Source organism: Artibeus jamaicensis, unplaced genomic scaffold (assembly GCF_021234435.1).
Source record: "Artibeus jamaicensis isolate MK-2021 breed Jamaican fruit bat unplaced genomic scaffold, CSHL_Jam_final scaffold_474, whole genome shotgun sequence".
Taxonomy (NCBI): domain Eukaryota; kingdom Metazoa; phylum Chordata; class Mammalia; order Chiroptera; family Phyllostomidae; genus Artibeus; species Artibeus jamaicensis.
In genome coordinates, this window is record NW_026522046.1 from 37,031,934 (window position 1) to 37,053,315 (window position 21,382).

Here is a 21,382-nt window from a genome sequence, read left to right on the forward strand (position 1 = left end):
GACCTCTTTTACCTTAGATGGTCAGATAAAAAGATGACAGCAGTCCACACAATAGTGGTCCAGTGTGAATGAATCGAAATTATATCTATTTTTTGCCATACCAGCAAAAAGTGTATTTTTGGCGTGTGTCCCATGAGATGAAAAAGGCTGAAAGTCTCTGTTCTAGAGTGTTTTCCACAAATGGAACCAATGTAAGATTCAGAAACAGTGTTGCTTAATGACGTCCTGTGTTGCCGTTTTTGTATTGTCTCTTCCAGCCCTTTTCCTTACTTCCGAGGTTCCCTGTGGGACTTGGAGAATTTCTCTGAAAGGAAAGCCGTTACATATTAACATGATAAAAGTGAAGGGAAGGTTGCACAATACAGGATTTTGTTGAAGACAGAAAAGAAGTAGTCATTTCAGCAATCCATAGACTGTGTACATAAAAATTGCTTCTGTTCTCTGTGGATTCTTAATCATTAGCATAGCTTCTGTTAATAAAGGACTGTTTGCCAGTTATTGTGTGCTTAAGCATTTTGCAACAATAATCCTTTTAATCCTCAACAGTTCAGGACAGTGAGTACTGTTTTTAACCTTTTGTAGATGAGGGATAAAAGGTCAGAGACCAGGTGGGTTTCTTCCGGGCACAGAGAAGATAAGGTGCTGGGTTTCGGGTCTGAGCATTCTGACTCTCAGCCCTTGTTCATAGGTTCTGTTACTGCTCCTGAGGTTTTTTATTTTGTTTAATAATGTTTTTAAAAATATTTTATTTATTCATTTTTAGAAAGAGGGGAAGGGAAGGAGGGAGAGAAACATCAATGTGTGGTTGCCTCTTATGCACCCCCCACTGGGGACCTGGCCCACAACCCAGGCATGTGCCCTCACTGGGAATTGAACCAGCGAACCTTTGCTTCACAGGCCCATGCTCAATCCACTGAGCCACACCAGCCAGGGCAGTAATGTTTATTTTTAAATCAGTGTTTTATCCTAAGTGTGGAAAATATGCTTTGAAATTTAGTATATAATGTTTTGGAGTACTGAGCATTGGAACTGTAGTAAAAATGCCCTGAAGTTTCCTTGGATGGTAACGTCAAATATTTCGGTGTAACTTCAGTGGAAGTTGCTGTTATGGTGCGTGCAGAGCTCTGCTAGTCTTCTGCTTACGGAAAAGTTTGACATATTGTAAGACCAGACTCCTTATTTTTTATATAGTGCTGATGTGTTTTTCTCTTTTTAAAGATATTACTATGATGGGGACATGATTTGTAAAGTTCAAGGCAAGAGATTTGTATACAAGTTTGTCTGTGACTTGAAGACTCTTATTGGATACAGTGCGGCGGAGTTGAACCGGTTGGTCACAGAATGTGAACAGAAGAAACTTGCGAAGATGCAGCTGCATGGAATTGCCCAGCCGGTCACAGCAGTAGCCCTGGCTACGGCTTCTCTGCAGACGGAAAAGGATAACTGAGCCTAGGACCTTCTGGGGTCTCGAGATCTTTCTTAAATACTAGAGCAAGTATTGATTGCTCTTACCTTTATTACTGAATTTGAATCTTTTATTTCTAGACTGTACAATCTGATGCATGATTTTTTTATAAATATTTCATACTCTTGTGAATTTGGATCTTTTTACTTTGAGCATATATTTTAGAATATGTGTATGTTAAAGGGTCACCACAATGGCTTCAGTGTGAAGGCAGGTTCATTGTGGATAATTTGTTAACAGTCAGGAAAGCTAAACTGGTCAGTATTAATGTCTAGCCCTACCAAAAATTGCCAGTAGCATCTGAGGATGAAAAATAAATGAAGTTTCTCCAGGGAGCAATCTGGCTTAACTATTTTTGAGAATATAATTGTTTCCCCCCTCTGCTGCTTTAGATGTTGCTTTTCTTTACATAGAACCTGAATGTGGAGTTTTAACAGCTAACGCATGTGTGCCTGTTTCACCTCGTCAAGCAGAGCTAATACAGTCATATCAAATAAATATATAATCAAATGCTAAACTAACAGTATTAGGCTATTAAAGTAATATTTGCAAACTGAGGACATAAAGCTGTTTCGACCGGCAGAAGAGCAGTGCTGAAGAGGGAGGCCCAGGCCGAAGTCTGGCTTCACTCGAGCCAGTTTGAGGATTTCTGTGCAGATTACTCATAATGTCAGGCCAAGAATTTAAATTATTCTAAAAGAGGCATTTAATTCTAATAAACCAACTATTACAAAAAATTTGAAATGATCTCTGTTTTTCCTGTCAGAGATTTAAAAAAACTGAGAAGGTATAACTCAGCCAAAAAGTTTGGCTTGTTTTGGTTTAGCTTCTCTCTCTCTCTCTTTTTTAAAAATTACTCTTTAGTGCTGATTATTATGCAAAGCAGTTTATATAGTCATTGTGTTTCTGATGAAATGAAGACTTTAAATCAGTCAGCAGTACTTTACCTTTCAAGATATTAGTAAGTTACTTGCAAATAGTAATAGTAAAAAGAAAATTTTGACCTCCAGTACAGGCAGTCTTAAAACAAAATTACCTGTTTATTTAATTTTTCCTTTTGAATATTTATGTGTGTGAGTATATAAATATGTACATGTCCATTGCTTATTTCCTATATATGGGTACACACATATAGGAAGACAGTACTCAAAAGGAAACATATTTCAAAAGTTAATAATTCATTTTTATAAATCTTAAAATGTTAAATAATTCATATATATGAAACTCTTTACTTACCACAAGCTAACACTAACAGAAGTGGCTAGAAATATCTTTCTTTTTTGCTTGCTTGCTTGCTTGCTCACTTTTCTTGCTTTGGTTTTTTTATTATTGTTGTTTTAAGGTATGTATAAATCCTGATATGAGATACTGGCACATAACTTCTAATCCTCTTGTAGCAGAAGATTGATTCTCAAATATTCCTTTATGCACCTTCTCCCTCATCATTTACTTTAAATTCATCCCTCTAAATAGCTTTATAAGAGAGTTAAAGCTTTTGACTAGCTAGGAGGAGATAGCCACGGTAATACAGGCAAGGTCAACAATACTGAGTAGTGGTTTGAAATGAACTACAAGATGCAGGGCTCTTAGGAACAGGAGAGGAGGGATCTATGATCTCCTTGTCTGATAACCTCAAATAACTGTAAGTGCTGTGCTATAGGACTATAAGTGTAATGTTGGTTCATTTGTATAATTGTATTAAGTCCTTTAAGACCCTGCAGTAGGTAGCTAAAAAAGAATAAAATTTATAACTTCTCATTTTTATATTTTTATAAACACATACCGAATAGACTGACAATTATTAGGTGCAGTGATTGCAAGAATACCTGAGTAACTAGCACTATGAAATACTACACAGAATCTCTAGGTTCAGATAACAAATAGCTAAAAAGAAGATTTTGCACCATCCATTTATGGCCTGGGGAGTTGGCAAGTCACTTATTGTTTTAAAAAATAATAAAGTATACTATTCTGGTATATTATCAAGAGCTTAAAATACTTGACATTTAAAATACTTTTTCAGTGACATTATGTTAAAATTTTAGCCAGAATGGCAGATTTTCTTTATAGGTATATATATATATGTGTGTGTGTGTGTATATATATATATATATATATATATTTTTTTTTAAGGCAAGGAACACCTACATTTATTTTAGATTCCTAAAATCAAATTAATTTTTTCCCTTTAAGCATTCCTCAGCTGCTTTAAACACACACATACACACACACTCATTCTGTCCCTTTTCTTTCCTAATTTGAACAGAGACAGTTCTCACATGTATGTGATAGGGTGTTCTTCTTCTTTGCCTCTCTTTATCATTTTATGCACCATAACATAGGTAAAGTAATGAAACTAATTTCCCCAATTGATTCAAAAACTTCTGTTACTTTGTCTCAGCTTACATAAACTATTTTCATTGTCCTTATTGAAGTTCAGTTATCAGAAAATCAGGTAGTCTTTTTCCCTTATTAAAAGATCATGAAAAAATATATAATTCACACTATTCATTCTTTGTTATGTTTTTATGAATGAATTTTCCATAGGAGAATTTACAGTGTATTCAAAGGACAAAAGATAAAATTCTTGGTCATCTCTTGTACCTTATAAGTACAAGAATAATGAAGTGTTCACTTTTGTTTTAAAACTTATTTTCCACGTAAGGTTCTCATTGAGCCACTTTCTTGGGCATCTAGCTAGCTTAGGGTTTGGAAGTTTGTGTTGGCACCAGAAAATCAAATTAGGCAGAATTGCTATGTGTGGTTGGTCTTCACATGAATCAACTTACCACATTCATTTTTGTGTCAATCTGCGTCAGTTAATTAGGAAAAACTTGTTTTTCTCCTCTGATTAATGGTGAAACTCAAGTATATTTCTTTAAAGGATTGTACCTACAAATATTTTTTGCAAGGTTTGCTCTTTTACATATTCATCATTTTATGCTACTGCCTTTTAAAAGGAACTAGTGCATCTTTGAAATAGCACAAAAATATTTTTAAATTCATAATTGCAAAACAGCCTGTGACTAACTTACTGTCTTCATATCTACAGGGTGTAAAAATATTGATATTCAGTGATATTTCACTCGCTGCCAGAAAAAAAATTCTCAATTTTTTGTAAAAGGGAGGAGGATTTTTGCATACATTTTTACTCTTTAAATAAAGACACTTATACTGTCATAATAACAATTATGTATTTCTTTGTGGTTTTTATTTTTTTTGTAATTTTACATAAAACAGTTATTTTCTATTTTTACTCAGATAAAAATATTTGTGCATAAAATGTAAAAATAGTAAAATGAGAAAAATAAAACTATTATACAGTATATTTCTGTGCTGTTAGAAGTTTTATTTCTGCAAACGAAGAGCCTCCAACCTCAGGGACATTTGGCTGGACGAACACGTGGCAATCCACATCCGATGGCCATATCATCCCTCACGCCTTAAAGCTGCCAGCGTGTGAGGAACCGACTCCATGAATTGCAACTGGGTGATGGAGTTTAGTCTTAAAAAAAAACAATGAATGAAATCCTGTTCACAAAGCCAAACCATTGTAGAATAACAGAAGGAATGCAAAGATAGGTGCTTGTTAAAAGGTGAGCCAATGATCGCCAAACTAGAAGTTCTTAGTCTTTTCTTTTTTCAATCAAAAGCAGTAATAACTTGTCCATGTTGGTTAAGTAACAACAAGACGCTTCAGCCAGGACCACATGGAGGGGAATCCGAGAAGACGACTTACCCTTTCGTTCAAGTAGTGGTCAGACTTGGATGTACTTCAAGAAGAAATTATGCTTTGAGATAAATTGCTTTCAGAACGCAGTTTAATTTTACCTAGTTTGAAGTGATGAAAACTGTCAGGAAACTAGTGATGTGTATTTGTTCTCCCCAGACACTGATTGTTTTGGGTAGAACTAAAGCTTAATTTGCAAGCCAAGCACATGTTAAAAATGCTTTTTATTTCTAGTAAGCCAACTGATTTGGAACACTGCTTTTCAAGTTTTCTGAGGTGAAGGGTCTTTTTATTTCCAGTTGGTCACAGATTGAAATTTTTGTAAAATAAAACGAATGAAAAGGGGAAGGGGAAATGGAGAGCTGTTTAACGGGTAGTTTCAGTTACTGCAGATGAAGAGGCTGTGGAGCGAGATGGCATGACAGGAGGTGTGCTTAACAATAGGAACGGTACACTAAAACATGGTGAAAATGGTAACTTTATGTGTATTTTACCAAAATCAAAATCGTCTTTAAATATCAATGACCAGAATTCTTAAAATTGCTATAATTCACCAAATTGACAGTACAGGGGTGGGGGAACATGGTCATCTCAGTAGGTGCAGAAAACGTGTATAATGAAGTTCAGCACCAATTTATGATAACAATGGAGCAAACCAGAATTAGAAGGGAACCTCCTTAACCTAATGGAGAGTATCTGAAAACCTGCAGCTAACTTCATGCAGAATTGTTTGTTTTTCTTCCAAGTTGGGGAAGGCAAAGAGGTATCTCGTCACCATTTCTATTTAATCCTGTACTAAAGATCCAGCCTCTGAAATAAAACAAGAGGAAAAGCATACACATTGTAAGATTAAACTCTTTGCAGAAGACATGATCAAACATGTTGGAAATCTAAAGAAATAGGTAAACTACTAAAGTTTAGTAAGGTACGAGCTCCATGTACAAAGCTCACTTTTATTTCTACATGCTAGTAACGCATAATTGGAAATGGAAGTTTAAAAGCTACCCTTTACAGTAGAATTAGAAAACAAAATAATTAGGGACAAATACAACAAAATTGGTGTAAGACTTGTCCAATGAAAGCCACACAAATTGGTAAGAAATGAAAGGAAAGCTAAGTGGATGAAGATACACCACAATCATGAATTGGAATACTCTCTTTCATAAATGTTAATTGTCCCTAAATTGACATACAAATAATGCAATTTAACAAAAAATTCTGGCAGTCATTTTTTTGTAAACTTGATTATAAAATTTTTGTATAAATGCAGATGACCCAGAATAGCCAAAACAATTTGAAAATAAAGTACAAAACGTGTACTATTTACATAAAGCTTTGCTACTTAAAGTAATCGAGGTACGGTGCTGAGATAAAGACAGACATGAACCAGTGAACAGACTAGAAACCAGAAATAGACTCACACTTACGTGGCCTATTGATTTTCGATAGATGCCCAGATAATTCCACAGTTTTTTTTAAATGTTAGAGCAATGACGCATTTATGGAGAAAAATGAACATCAATTCTTACCTCATATCACACATAAACATTGGATTAAAAAAGGGCTCATCAATCTTAAAAGCAAAAACTCCAAAACTTAAAGAAATGAAGCAAAAGCATGTTTAATGAGTTTGGAGTAGGCCAATATTTTTTAGATAAGACAAAAAAGCAAAGTAAAAATAAGTGAAATAGATGTCAACATTTTTTTAAAAACCCTTGTTTTTTGAAAGATACTTCTAAAAAGTCAAAACATTTAGAAAAATACTTGGCAATACATATATATATCTTACAAAGTTCTTACTTTGAAAATACATATAGAACTCTTTAAGACAGTGCAATAATGTATGGCCAAAAGAACAGATGAACAGATGCTTCAAAAATATATAAACACAGACAATCGTGGTTCGATTCCCAGTCAGGGCACATACCAGGGTTGCAGGCCAGTTCCCTGCAGGCCAATTCCCAGCAGGGGATGCATGAAAGGCAACCATACATTGATGTTTCTCTCCCTCTCTCCTTCCCTTCCCCTCTAAAGATTATATATATATATATACACACACACAAATAGCCAGTAAGCATATGAAAAGTCGTTCAGCATTATTGGTCATCAGCAAGCAAATTCAGTATCACTAAATAAATACCTATTATAACTGCTCAAAGTTAAAAGTCTCACACCAAGTATGGGCCGTGACAAATGAAGATCACACACATTGCTGGTTAAAATGTAGAGTAGCACACTGCTTTGGAATCATTTAACATTTTCGTCACAACCCAGCAATTCCAGTCCTAGGCGTTTAGCTAAGAAAGAAATCCACTGAAAGTCTTCTACACCAATGTTTATAATACAATAGCATGATTCGTAATGGCCCCCAAATGTCTTTCAACAGGTGACTGAACAAACAAATTGTAGAACAGTCATACAATGGAAATACCATTCAGCAATAAAGATGGAGCCCGAGGGAATTTTCAGGCTTGGTGACCACATCCTACATTTCGCTCTGTCAATTACATGGACTGACAAGTTTGCCGAAACTCATTTAAATGTACATTTAAGGGGGGGGGGGGAGCTATGTAAATTACAGTAAAGTTTAAACCTGAATTATTAGAGAAACGAAATTTAAAAAGTAAAAATACTCAGTTATAAATATTAGGTTCCACAGGCGTAAGCTTACTCTCTCAAATTGCTGTCATTGTTTTAATGTCTGTCCTTAGGTCACTGTGGACACATAACAGTTCACAGAGTGACACTCACCTGCAGACCACACAGATTCAGAATGTTTTGTCATTAAATAATGAGCATCACTTTCAATTGAACGATTATGTTGATGTTAATGGTGTATGCAAACTTCTCTGTCATCTGAAAAAAGCACTTTCATATCTGCTAATACAGTAATTGATTTGGGGGGGCTACTTCATGACGAATAACTTCTGTACTAATTCTACAGGTAACATAACATATGAGTAGAACAACACTTCGAGATAATAAATTATTAACCACATCTATAAACAACTCTGTAATTCACTTGCTTAGAAACCTGTGCAGTCTGTTCTACTGTTGCCTGTACTAAAGGGGAAACTAAGGTTCTACCATCGCTAATGTCGGTATTGCCTTTTTGGGGAATGAAAGGGCATGACCTTCCATTCACACACTGGTCAACTCATTATCGTGTAGTCAAACCACACGGTTTGCATGACTTAGTGGTTAAAGGAAAAGCTGTGCGTTCAGAGCTCCATAGTTGGATTCTTCAGCTCTCTGATTTTCAAGTGGAGAGAATATTTTTATTTTAAGAAAAATCTTGAAGTGAAAAAATATGCCATGTTAGCCTGAAATCCACTAGTCAATTAAATGAATATAGAATATCTAGGTACAGAGAATATGTAAGGCAGTGTGTTGAGGAAAGAGCCAGATAAAATAGGTTATAAGTTCCAGGTTTGCCACTAACTAGAAATGAAATTTAGGGCGAATCATTTAGCCTCTCCATATCCTTTCAGGGCTAGGACAGTAGACACATTGGCCTACAGTACAGCTCTATAGAGAGGATTAAACGAAATCGTGTCTGTGAAAGCAACTTGCTAAATAAGCATAGAGTCCCCGAGAAGAAACACTACTCTCCAGAAATCCAGTTCTTTATTTTTGAAATTGGTACTCATGTCATTTAATGATGAAATGAAATGATAAAATGTTATAAAAATGACCACATATTGTTGAACGACTGACTGAATAAATGAATAATGGCTAATTCTGACCATTTACGTTGTGTCAAGCACTGGGTGTGCGCTCTCATTTATCTCAGCTGTTTGAAGTGGGTACTAGTATTATCCATTTTACAGATGAAGAAATTGAGGCACAGGGTGGTTGGACAGGTCCGCCAGGGTTAGTTGTTTAAGGGCAAGCTAGACCTGAAGCCAGTGCTCCAGCTTTCGATTAGGAGTAAGTCTGTCTTGGTAGGAAATTGCTGTGACGTTTAACACGTTTAGCAAAGAATTGCAAACCTTGCATATCTCATTATCCTGGCTTTTATTTGTCTTATCCAAAGCGAGAAGCTTACATTTTTCTTTCTTTACATTTTCTTCTTACGTTCTTCCTCTAAATTTATGTAAGTCAATAAAGTTTCACAAAAATACTGTCAGTAAGACAATGGATCTAGGCAGTCGTCACCAACAGCTGCTAAAACTATCGGTGGGAAGTGGGTGAGACGTTTGATAAAAGAATAAATAATCCCTGAATGCACTGATCAATCCTATCACAAAAGGAGAGAAGACTAGATGTGTACCATGTAATGTGATGTATTGACTGTTCTTGCCAAAAATTAAATTGAGTCCGAATCTGATAAATCCCCCAGATGTAAGTGCCAGCTTATAGGCAATACAGGCACCAGAGAAACTGTCATTACATGGATGCAATCAGCAAGATACAAATAAAGACAACGCAAGTACAAAAAAAAAGTAATGAGAAGAAAAATCAATTACAGAGGAAAAGGAGAATGCACAAAGAGACTTGAGTCTTATTTTTAAAATTGACATGTAATTGACATACATTGGGGTATTTTTTAAAATCAAATGAAATGAGTGGTCTTGTTTGGATCCTGTTTTCAATAATTAAACTTAAAAAATTGAGACAACTGGGGAAATCGTAAACTGGCTATTTTAAAATATTAAGGAATCACTGTTAAATTTTTTAAGTGTGATAATAACCTGTGTTTATAGGGAGGGAAGAAACAGGGCAGGGAGGGAAGAAGGGAGGGGACGAAGGAAGGAGGGAAGGAAGGAAAAGGAGAGAAGAAGGAAGTTTATCTTTTAGAAATGTGTATGGAAGTCATTAAAAATGAAATAATGTGTTATCTAGTATTTGCTTTAAATATTTCACTGTCAATTTTTTTTAAAGTCATGTACTGAAAACCATTGAAGCCAAATGATGGATAGGTGAAGTTCATTCTACATCCCGGTCGTTCTGTGATGCATGTATGAAAATTTCCATAATATAAAGAACTTTTTAAAAACTACCATGGAGAAACTTTCTCAAAACCAACGATCTCAGATGAGGCAATGTCATTTACAAATTCACATCGTCTTACAAAAACGGCACTCTGTAACAAATGGGTTTCAGAAAAGGGTGTAGGAATTCAATGTTATGGATGTACTTATTTGCATATTTTACATACTGTTTGCTCAAAAACATTGCATGCTGTATTTTACATAGTTTGCTAAAAAAAAGGGGGGGGTTGTGCACTCCTAATTCTTAAATACTAGAGTAGAGATTTACCCTTAAATCCCAGATTACGGAGGAGGGGTGTTCACGCCACTTTCTCCTTCATTGGACCAGAATCCATGAATTTGCTGCTAGATTCTTTCTGGTTTACCATTTAATTTTGAAATCTGAGCTCTGAAGATGGTGAAGATGGTGAGTAAATAGTGGAGGGAAGAGCAAGAGAAGATACATGAACATGCTGGTTGAGGAAGTACCTGGGAAATACAGCAGAGGGGCCACAGTTTTTCCTCAAAGATTGACTCTTACTTGTGACATTTCTCTCCCAGGCCAACCTCGATCGACAGGGAGCCCTTGTCTGTGGCTGTACTCCTGGAGATACTGGGAACGGTGCTTTGCCAATCCCATTGTATCAAGAATACATCTCAGATCTGAATTTGACTCCATAAAAAATGCCGATGTCTATAAAATATAGCACTTTAGCCTTTCGCAAAGTTTTGGACATTAATTAGAATTTATCTTTATAGTATTGTAGTTAACAATGGCTTTCTCTATTGTCTCTTTTAACAGTTTCTAACATTTTTTAAATCAAATTTTCTCCACAATATTAAACCTAATTTAATTTAGGTCAGTACTGTGCCTCATCGGATAGCCAAGGAAGCAAAGCATCTCTTCCCTACTGCCTGATTCCCAGACTAGCTGGATACGGGGAGGAGAGACTGCCATGTCATGCTGGCCTCTTGGTGGTGGCCGTGATGTCCTTGGAGGAGGGGAGGTGGGGTTCTGCAGCACGGCCACTGAGGTATGCAGTCAGCAGTAGGTTTAACGTCTTCATGACCTACATCAAAACATAATTTGATCACTAACCCGCCTGGTACAGGCAAGTAACAAAGTGGGTAGGAACTCGGCCGTGAAGAGAACAGGCAAGGATTATTTGGGTTGGGCATGGGTTCTAACAGTATTTTATTTGGGAGAAGAGAGGAGGAAGAAAGGGAGGGAGACAAAAAGGAAGTGTGAGGAAAGATCAGTAGGATGATTACTCCTAGTAAATCATCCATTACTCCTAGTAAAAGTTAGTAAAACACTTCTCCATTTGGGCTGGTGTCCCCAACCCCCTTTCTTGTCAGCCCTGCACATTGGTTTTCCTGCTTCCCGGTGGTAGGGAGCATTCTATGTTGGCCCCAAGATTTCCACCCTGGGGTCTGGTGTCTACGGCTTGTACTATCTCCCCCCACCCTTCTTTTTCTTTTATTGATTCTACAAAGAGAGAAAGGGAGGCAGAAAGGGAGAGAAGCATCCATGTGGGAAAGAAACGCTGATCGGTATGCACCCCAAATGGGGACCTAACCTGCAACCCAAACACATGCCCTGAGCACAGTCGAAATGGTGACCTTGCAGTTTGCAGAACGATTCCCAACCCACAGAGCCATAGCAGGCAGGGCACAATCCCCTTCTTCTGAGGACCAGCCAAGCCTGTTAAATATGATGGGATCACTCCTGTGCTTTTGTTACCCGTCAGTTGATTTTGAACTGTCAATAAGGAGATTACCTAGGTAGGCCTGATAAAACCAGGTGAGCCCTTCAAAGGGACTGGGCCTTTTTTGGGGTCAGACAGGTGGGAAGAGTGGCAGAACATGTGGAGGAGGCCAAGGGTCAAGGACAGGCCTGTGGGAGATTAGACCTGCCCCCCACTGACAACTAGCAAGACAATGTGACCTCAGCCCTGCAAATGCAAGGAAATGAGTTCTGCCAACAATCCAAGGGAGGTTGGAAGCTGTGTTTTTATTTTAATCAAGTCTCCAGATGAAGACACAGCTCGCTGGAGAGAGGCCTGAGCAGAAGACCCAGGAGATAACCAGAGGCATAGATGTGAGGTTGTGGTGATTTGTTACATAGCAAGGCACAACTAATATACTCACCCAACACTGACTTTCCACTCTAGCCCCTTCCTCCTCCCTCCCTGCCCGTGGGTTACCTCATTGCCCACCTAATGGTGTGGTCGAATTAATTCATCCTCCCATGAACAAGGGCGGAGAACCCTTGTCAGTTTCTACACATGCTCTTCAACACTGCATGTTATCAAACCCTTAAATCTTTGCACTGTGGCAGGTCACAAATTATATTTCATTATTTTGATTCCCATTTCTTTAAAACGGAGAAGCAACGTTGAAAGAGGGGAAGTGATTCGATGAGGCTTACACAGAATGCCAGGGACAGAGCCAAGCTAGAACCAGGGCTCCTGATGCTTAATCCAGGACCATTTACACGTGATGTAAACGGTTTTGGGTTTTGTTCAAGTATCTGCACTTCGCAGGGGGGTGGAGGTGGGTCCTGGTGGAGAGCAAGGGAATTGAAGGTTGTAGGTAATATGAGGGTGGGTCACCCTCCAGTGAGTGGAAAATTGGGGCACAGGGTCAGGCACATATGAGAGGAGAACAAGTGTGAAACACACCACAAAGTACAGGAAACGCTTTCATTGTGGCACCGGTCCCCAAAACACACGGTGAGTGGCACCTTGTTTCACAGATTAGAGAAATGGTTGTCCTGGAGAACTGCTGTCGCACTGTGGCTACTCAGACTGTAGTTCCACTGGAACTCGGCTCTGTCATTATGGGCGTCATCAACATAACAAAAGGGAGCCACATTTGTAAAAGGTGATACAGAACACCAGAGATAATAATATCAATCACATATATGTCTACTTGATTAAAAATCATTTCCATTTATGGATTTTCAAGATACATTTTTACTAAAATGTCTTATCTTTCTGAGACAAGACACAATAAAGTAGTGTTGTTGGGTTTCTTTAGAAGCATGTGTGGTAATACATACGAGGCTCAGGGTGGTAATTCGTGTTTGGGTGACGGCGGGGGGGCCATCACAATGGTAAACAGCCTTTCGTCACTTTAATACTTAATTCTCTTCCATAATATACTTGATTTCCGTGTACACCTTTTAAAATCAATCTGGGAAGCGATTTTGTAGAAACGGTTTCAAATCCAAGTATTTTTCCTGAATAGAAAGTTCAGGTTGTGCATTGATTGAGCCCCCGTTTCATTATGAAAACAAGTTGATTGACATCCCTGGTTTAGGTTTGAGGACCTGGGGCGGGTCTGCCGATCTGTGGTCTTTTATTGTCTGAGTCAGGATTTTTGATGCAGTGTGTTCCAGAAATGGCAGGATTACCCTCCAGCGAAGATATTATTCAGGGACTCAAAATTCATATTAACCTTTCTTGTTCCGTAAGCTGAAAAAAAGCAGCTGTCAAGCAGAATTCTTATGACAACTTCTTGTTAAATTTTCACTAAGGAAGCAAAGCAATGAACTATTTGAGAGCAGTGAGCCTCAGAAGAATTTAGCAAATGAGTCAGAGAACTTTCAGAGGCAAAAACATTCACCTGGGTGGATTTAGGGCTGAAATAGTCCATGATATGGACTTAATAAGCTTTCATCCTGCTGAAAACAAAATTCTCCCTCATATTCAGTTCCTGTGTAAAAATTAGCTCGGCGCATCCCTCTTGAGAAATAAATAAGGCCGGGTATGTTTGCAAAGATAAATCAAAAGTAAGGCTGTTTTCTACCTTGAGCCTTGCCTGTGAAGGTAGCAGAATTTCCTATGGTTATTTGGTGTTCTAGTCAATGGCAATGGCTTTGAAACAGAATGCTCCCAAGTGTTCTCTTTCAGATGAGAGGTAGTTGAACTTGCATCACCCTGTGGGACTCATCGAGAGTAAATTGGATTCATCGTGGAAGCTGGGTATGCTCCTTCTGAAACTCAATGGTCATCTCGGCTTGCGAAATAGCTGCCCTAGAAATCTGAAGGAGCTATTGCTGTGCTTTGGAAATCTTTACTCTAGACCCTGGATTCTTCAGGAGAAGTAAATCTTTCTATTTTTTCCCATTCCCCTAAAATTGAGAGCTGGAAGATCAAGGTAGTGTCTCCTTTGGGAGAGAGCATGAACCGAATGTCTTTCTTCCTTCTGTTCCCTGTGATAGAGAAGTTTTTCTCTTAAACCTTCCTTTTCCTCCCATTTTTCTGCCTGATGCAAATCTTATCCTTTTTTGTCCTGAGTCGACCACCCCCTCCTCACACACAATTTCTTTGAAATTACACCCGGTCTCCCCACCTCAATGGCCCCTACTTTCTGGACTCTGTACTTCCTAGATACCCTTCCTCTCTCGGACCTCACATTAGTTGCCTCCGACTTTACAAACCATCTGTGCCATCGTAAATCATAATGTCTAGACTTGAGTGCTCCCCAAATCCAAGAATAATAGCTCCAACTCCTTACATGGATGTGCAATAGAACACTTCAAACTATACACATAAAAAAAACATTACTTTTTTTTAAAGAACTTAAAATCTTGTTTCTCATTTACAGTTTACATTCAGTATTATTTTGTGTTAGTTTTCAAGTGTCTGGCACAGTGGCCAGACAATCATATATTTTATGCAGTGGTGCCTGGCATTTTCAGTACCCTCCTGGCTCCACACAGTTGTAACAGTATCATTAACTGTATTCCCTCTGCCGTACTTTACACTCCTGTGTAAAAGCACTTCATACAAGAGGATGTTGTTTAATTTATTATGGAAACCTATAAATATTCAACCTATTACAATGATATTGCAGATTAACTGATAGAACGCATAAACAATATTTTATTAAGGGGAAAATGGGTTATGACTTAGCATTCAAATATTTTACTTTGATGCCCTGGACAAGTGGCTCATTTGGTTGGAGCATTGTCCCAAACACCAAAAGGTATTGGGTTCGATCCCCAGTCAGGGCACATACCTAGGCTGCGGGTTCAATCCCCAGATGCGGTGCATGCAGAAGGTGACTGATGGATGTTTCCCCGCCCATCAATAAAAGCAAATCTTCAGGTGAGGATTAAAACATATTGTACTTTGAGATGTATGTACATCTGTACTCATACATGTCAATCACATGTATTTATGTATGTGATTTTTCCTTCTTACTCTCTTCAGAAGCTTTGTGACCTGGGTGTGTGGAGAAAGACTAAGAACGGAGTTTAAGGGAAGGATTTGAGAAGACTTGAGTTGTTTTGTATAATAAAATAAACTTTTGTTGTTGTTTTGGACCCAGAAAGGAAGAGAGAAGATGAGAGGAGCTGAGCAATGTGTCTGCGAAGCCTACTTGTAAGATGTTTTAGCAAGATTAATACAAATGAGGAATTTAGGGATTGTTTGCTGGCAGTTAACGTAGCCTATATGTGATGGGTCTTAGCCAATTGTATTGTAAAGGGTTTGGTAGTAGTTTAAATTCCTGCGAGACAGAAAACACCCACGATTCAGGCATATTTGTAGCCCTCTTACACTGTGGATGCCTGACATATCTCATAAAATATATATTTGCCCAATAAATTATTCTAAATTTATTCCAGTAAAGTTTATCTGAAAGCATTAAGCATGAATTGCCTATTAATTTTATAATAAACTTATTTCAAAATTACTTTTTAAAAAATATTTTGTTTTCAGAGAGAGAGGATGGGAGGGTGAAAGAGTGAGAGAAACATCGATGTGAGAATCATCAAATGGTCCAAATGTTTGCCTCTTGCACGCCCCCAACTGGGGACCCAGCCCACAACCATGGGAATTGATTGCCTGACAGGGAATTGAACCAGAGATGTTTTGGTTCACAGGCCAGCATTTCATCCACTGAGCCACACCAGCCGGGGCTCAAAAATATACTTTTTAAAAATGACAAAGCCAACCGAAGAATCCTATCAGTATTGCCAGTATGTTTTCCAAGTACAAGACAAAAAATATGAACAGATTACTTCTTACGGTTATTTTTATAATAATAAAAAAGTGTTTTTATTACTTACATTGCAATTGAAAAAATCCTTCAAATGCAGCTGGGATTTATCTTTGTTTTTATTGCCTTGTATTTATACAAGGATTATTTGAGTAGTACTTGCCCATAATGCAGAAAAATACAAATCTGGGGGTCTCTGCGATGATGCTTAGAGGTTCCAGTTCCGGCTCTTCCCAGTTGATGTCACTATGGCAACGATATCTTACACATCTGGCATAAAGCAACAGAGGGAAGCAGATGTACAATCTAATAACACAGCCCAATAAAAAAGAAGCATATATTTTGAGGGATGCTGTGAAATTAGGGGTGGGAAGAAGGCAAAAACATCTGAATTCAATTCTTGGAATCAGAGTGACTGAGCGAATGCATTTATCTGATCTTATATGAGTCAGTGCACAAACAAACAAACCTATAATGAGTTTGGAAGCTGCTAATACTGCTGCTCTTTGCAATGACAGAGCCCATTAATCCTCCTCCCATTTAGGCTCTGAACAGCCCGGCCGGAGGTGCATTGCGGTGGCTCGTTTACGCCTTTAGTCTGAAAGACCTCTGGTCAGGCTACATTTGTAGCAATGGGCCGGTGGACTCAAAGCCAGAACAGGAAACTAGAAGTCCGCAGCTAGGATGTCGTTGATTAGAAGAAGTGGTAATGACTGGTTCAGAGTGCCTGAAAAGTAACAGAAGTTCGAGTAAGAATGTCTGCCCCGGCACCTGTATAGTTCCACAGTAGATACTAAATGTACCCTGGCGTTTTAGCAGCTGTTTAAGGATTCCTGTATCTTTTCGCGTTATTTTTACTCTCCAAGGTAAAGGCACTTAAGTATAACGAAAACCTGTTTATCAACAAGCATTTACCGGGTATTTTTCTGAAACTGGAAAACATCTGTCTTCTGACTGCGTTCAGCTGTGCAGGGCAGCCAACAGATGTATCCACTCACACTCCCCGCGGAGCCCGTTGTGATACATACTCACAGGTGGGAAGCGCTGGAGCTGAGGTTCGCAAATGTGTTCTGCTGGGAAGCCGGCCTCCACCGGACCACGAATTTCGCGGAGAAACTCCTTTTTAGACCATTTCCTGTTGTCACACTTGATGTGAAGGCGATTTTCCTAATTAACATTATACATTGCCTTGTACCTTGCTTAAAAAAAGTAACTATTCTTTGTTGTTGTTGTTCTGCCTAAAAGTAGGTAACCTAACCCGTTTAAAGGCAATTTTCCACAACAAGGTCCTGGATGCTCTCATGGAGGAGAAGGTTTTTGCAAAGTTGGAGGACATTCAGCTCAGTACTCAGATGTCGTGGGTCCTAAAGCCAGAACTAAACACATCTGCTAAGAATTATTGTTCCTGTTTTAAACCTGGGAACTAGTGATCGTGATGAGCACGGAGGACAGCATGTAGTTGGAGTCCTGCCGGAGGAAATCGGGACAGTGCAGCCCTTTGTCACCGTCACCTGCTCTGGAGGACAGAACACCTGGTCCGTGAGGGCCACAGTGCCGGGAGCGAGGCCCTCTGGCCTGAGATGGAGAAATGGGCAGATCAAGCTCTCGGTGTGCCCACAGGCACTGAAACAAGAAATGGGTTTTCATGACCTTGACCAGGACTTGCTTGCAAGTGGGATTCCTTGACTCAGTGGCCAGGAAGACAGTTGATTCCCAGAAGGTATCTGTGGGGGTAACTTCATCTCATGGAGGATGCAAATAGAGAAATCCCCTTGAATTGGACAATAATAATCACAGGGGTGAAATAAAGAATGAAAAAGAGAGAGGGGAAATAACTCCTGTTCACAGAATAAAATCTATAAAGGAGAATGGTCCTTGTGAAGCAAATAATGTCAAATGACTTGTTTCTCAAATTTGGGTTTACTACTGACGGTAAGGGTGTAGCCAGTTTGTGTGTGGGGTGTGTGTTAATTTTCTTAATTAATATTCCCTGTAATCCGTTAGGGATTTTTTTTTGTATCAGAAGTTTTTAATAAATATTAAATGTCTCCTCTGTGCTCAGAGGTATTAAGAAGCATTTGACAACCCTGTACAAAGGCAAACTGACCTGTGTTAAATTGAGATGAGATTCCTAAAATTTGGAGATTTTGTGAAAGAGAAAAATTATAAAAACCATACACACAGGTGTATATTAGTTTGCTGGGGCTGCCGTAACAAAGTACCACTGACTGGTGGCTAAGACAATAGAAATTTATTTCCTCACAGTTCTGGGGGCCAGCAGCTCAAGGTCAAGGCGTCAGCAGGATTGATTTCTTCTGAGGCCTGTCTCCTTGGCTCGCACAGAGCTACTTTCTCCTCTCATCCTCACATGTTCATCCCTCTGTGTGTGTCTGTGCCCTGATCTCCTCTTTTTATAAAGACACCAGTCTTATGGGGGCCAGTGTCCAATCTAATGACCTTATTTTAAGTACCTATTTGAACATCTTATCTCTAAATACAGCCACGTTCTGTGGTACCTTCTGTGGTGAGGACTTACGTCTTGGAGGAACACAATGAACAACAACAAACCCACAAAACCACAACTTGACGGATCTGACTCACAGTCTTAAACTTTTATTTTGCCAAACCAGAAATTCAAAAAACGACACATGATTTTATCATAAATTAGTAAAAGAATAACTTATTAACAGAGAGAAAGAGGTAATAAGGATATGATCAAAGAATAAAGGAGTATTCTTAAGCTAACTGCATTTAACCTTATAAACATCTCATAGATTTGTCCTTATTTTTAGGACCAGTGAAATCTCGACGTCTTTATTAGTGACCGGTGCTGATCTGCCAAAATAGAGGACAAAGCTGTTGTAACTCGGTGCCCTTACTACAGTTTGTTTTCAGTAATTTCAAAACAATCACACTGGTGGAAACCTTGCAGGAAGTGAAGACCCAAATATATCTGAGGCCTCTGTTCTGGGGAAACCAGCAGAAGGGATTATTTGGCTGTGCGTGTATTGAGCAGATAGGTTAAACTGGAAGAGGAGTGCCTCAAGATGTAGAACAGTCCATGTGAGAATAAGTGGAGAGAGAGAGAGAGAGAGAGAGGAGGAGTTCAAGCAGGGTAGCATTTGTAGAAAGTCACATTTCTGAAATGCATGTGAAGCCCATGTTCATCTCACAGGAAGCGGGAACTGCACTCTCCAGATGGAATTCTGCCTGGACTGTGCTCTTCGGCTTGCAGGGCTCCTGAAACAGAATCACCCATGTTTGGAGAAACGTTCTGCTGGTGGAAGTGACGTACCCTGATGCAATTTCCCACTGAGGCTCTTTGACACACCCAGAACCTTGTAGCCACGGCTTCTGGTGAACAAAGAAGATACTCTTACCTTCAACTATCCCAGGCAGAAATGGATTCTACAGGAGGAAATTAGGACTGATAATTCGGTCCTTGGGTCGGCTTGGAATCGAAACCATTCTGGAGGAAAATTTCGGGAGGATCCTTGTTCTGATGGATCCTAGTTCTGTTGTGTAGATCTCCTGCTAGTATGATGGGACACTCATGTCAGGAGACAAGTCCAAGGGCACGCTCAGGGCAGGGTTGGATACCCTCTATCCTCAGACAGGCGGGGCCCGTGCACCTGGTTAGGAAAACTCCGGCCTGTATTGCTGAGAGCAGCATTATCCATTGATGGCTAAGGTAAAATTGCTTGTCTGTTACACTGAAATTACTTTCTGTGACCTCCGAACTTTGAGCAGAGTCCTATCAAAGACTGTACCCTGTCTTAGTGGTGCTGTGAGCAATTAAAGAGTTGGTTCCTTGCTTGACCTGTATATGAAGGATTTGCAGACTTTAGGCAAGATAATAAATACGCTGCTTCCAGTGTCATTTATAGGTTTTAGATTTGTTCATAAGGGATGATTTTGCGTTCATTGGGGAAAAGGTATTATATTACTCTCTCTCTCTCTCTCTCTATATATATATATATATATATATATATATATATATTTTTTTTTTTTTTTTTTACCTTACCCTGGCTAGGTCTCTCAGCTTGTTGGAGTGTCATACTTACAATTGAAAGCTTGCAGGTTGTGGGTTCGATTCCCGGTCAGGGCACATACCCAGGTTGTAAGTTCTGTCCCCAGCCAGAGCACCTGCAGGAGGCTACTGATCAGTGTTTCTCTCTCACATCAATGTTTCTCTCTCTCCCTTCCTCCCTGTAAAATCAATAAAACAAAACCAACATAACATATCCTCCAGTGAGGGTAAGAAAAAAAATTTTTTTACCTCAAACCATGTGTGTGTGTGTGTGTGTGTGTGTGTGTGTGTGTGTGTGCGCCTCTGTAAACTTTGCACCATAGTATCCGTTCTCATTCTTTCAACTCAAATTCCCAGGTCTGTTTACAATGAGACCAGGAGATTTAAGTTTCCAAGTTCACAGAAAATGAAACAAAACATGAGACCATAAGGTTTTATATCACCGTAGGAAAGAGCTTAACAAAACATGTGAGAGTCTTGCATGACTCCGGGAGCTGCGGGCACGCACCCCTGCAGGGTCTGGTTACACAACAGGCAGCATGGAGTGCGGAGGAAAGGAGAGAAGAGAAAAGCAGGGCCCCTGGCAGTGGGGACGGCAGTCTAAATGACACGTGCACATCAGCGACGTGTCCCCGACGGCATGAAACCCTTGGCCTGAAACCGCGCACTCCGACGTGATGTGTTCCTGCTTATTTTGGGATATGGCGCTAGGGCGAGTTGAAAATATTTCCACCCACACTGGTGACAACTCATTACTGTGGGGATATTATGTCACATTCACAGCTTCTCCGTCTCGAGTGTAGAAGAATAAAATAATTAAAGTTAAATATTTGGAGGATTTCCAGTCCCAGGTCTGACATGTGAAAAGTTTGGAAGCTGTCACTCCTGTCCTCAGGATAAAGACAAGCTGAACAAGCTGGGAAGGTATGACTTTTCCTGGACGTGTCAGAGAGCTGAGTTGCAGGGCACACTGCCAACGGCATCTGGACGGACCAGGGCATTCGGAGCCATGGGCAACGGCTGCTCAACTCCAGCAGGGGCTGGCAGAGCTGGAAACGGGCAGCGACACTTCCCTGGTGGTTTTCACTGCTCAAGGCTGCTGTGAACTAGGTGGGGAGTTCAAAACTCTGGGGCCCCATCTAAGGGGGACTCCCACTCTGTCATAGGTTTTA

General features: G+C 39.3%; 1 protein-coding gene across 4 annotated transcripts in view; it reads left to right on the forward strand.

The window, feature by feature from the left end:
* GABPA (GA binding protein transcription factor subunit alpha) overlaps positions 1-4,764 on the forward strand; it is a 31,560-nt gene extending 26,796 nt beyond the window's left edge. For all 4 annotated transcript variants that reach the window (XM_037155227.2, XM_053657737.1, XM_037155226.2 and 1 more), the window contains exon 10: positions 1,219-4,764. In XM_037155227.2, the coding sequence (XP_037011122.1) occupies positions 1,219-1,447 (229 nt within the window). In that variant the 3' untranslated portion in view covers positions 1,448-4,764. The remainder of the gene's footprint in view (positions 1-1,218) is intronic.
* The last annotated feature ends 16,618 nt before the right edge of the window (positions 4,765-21,382 follow it).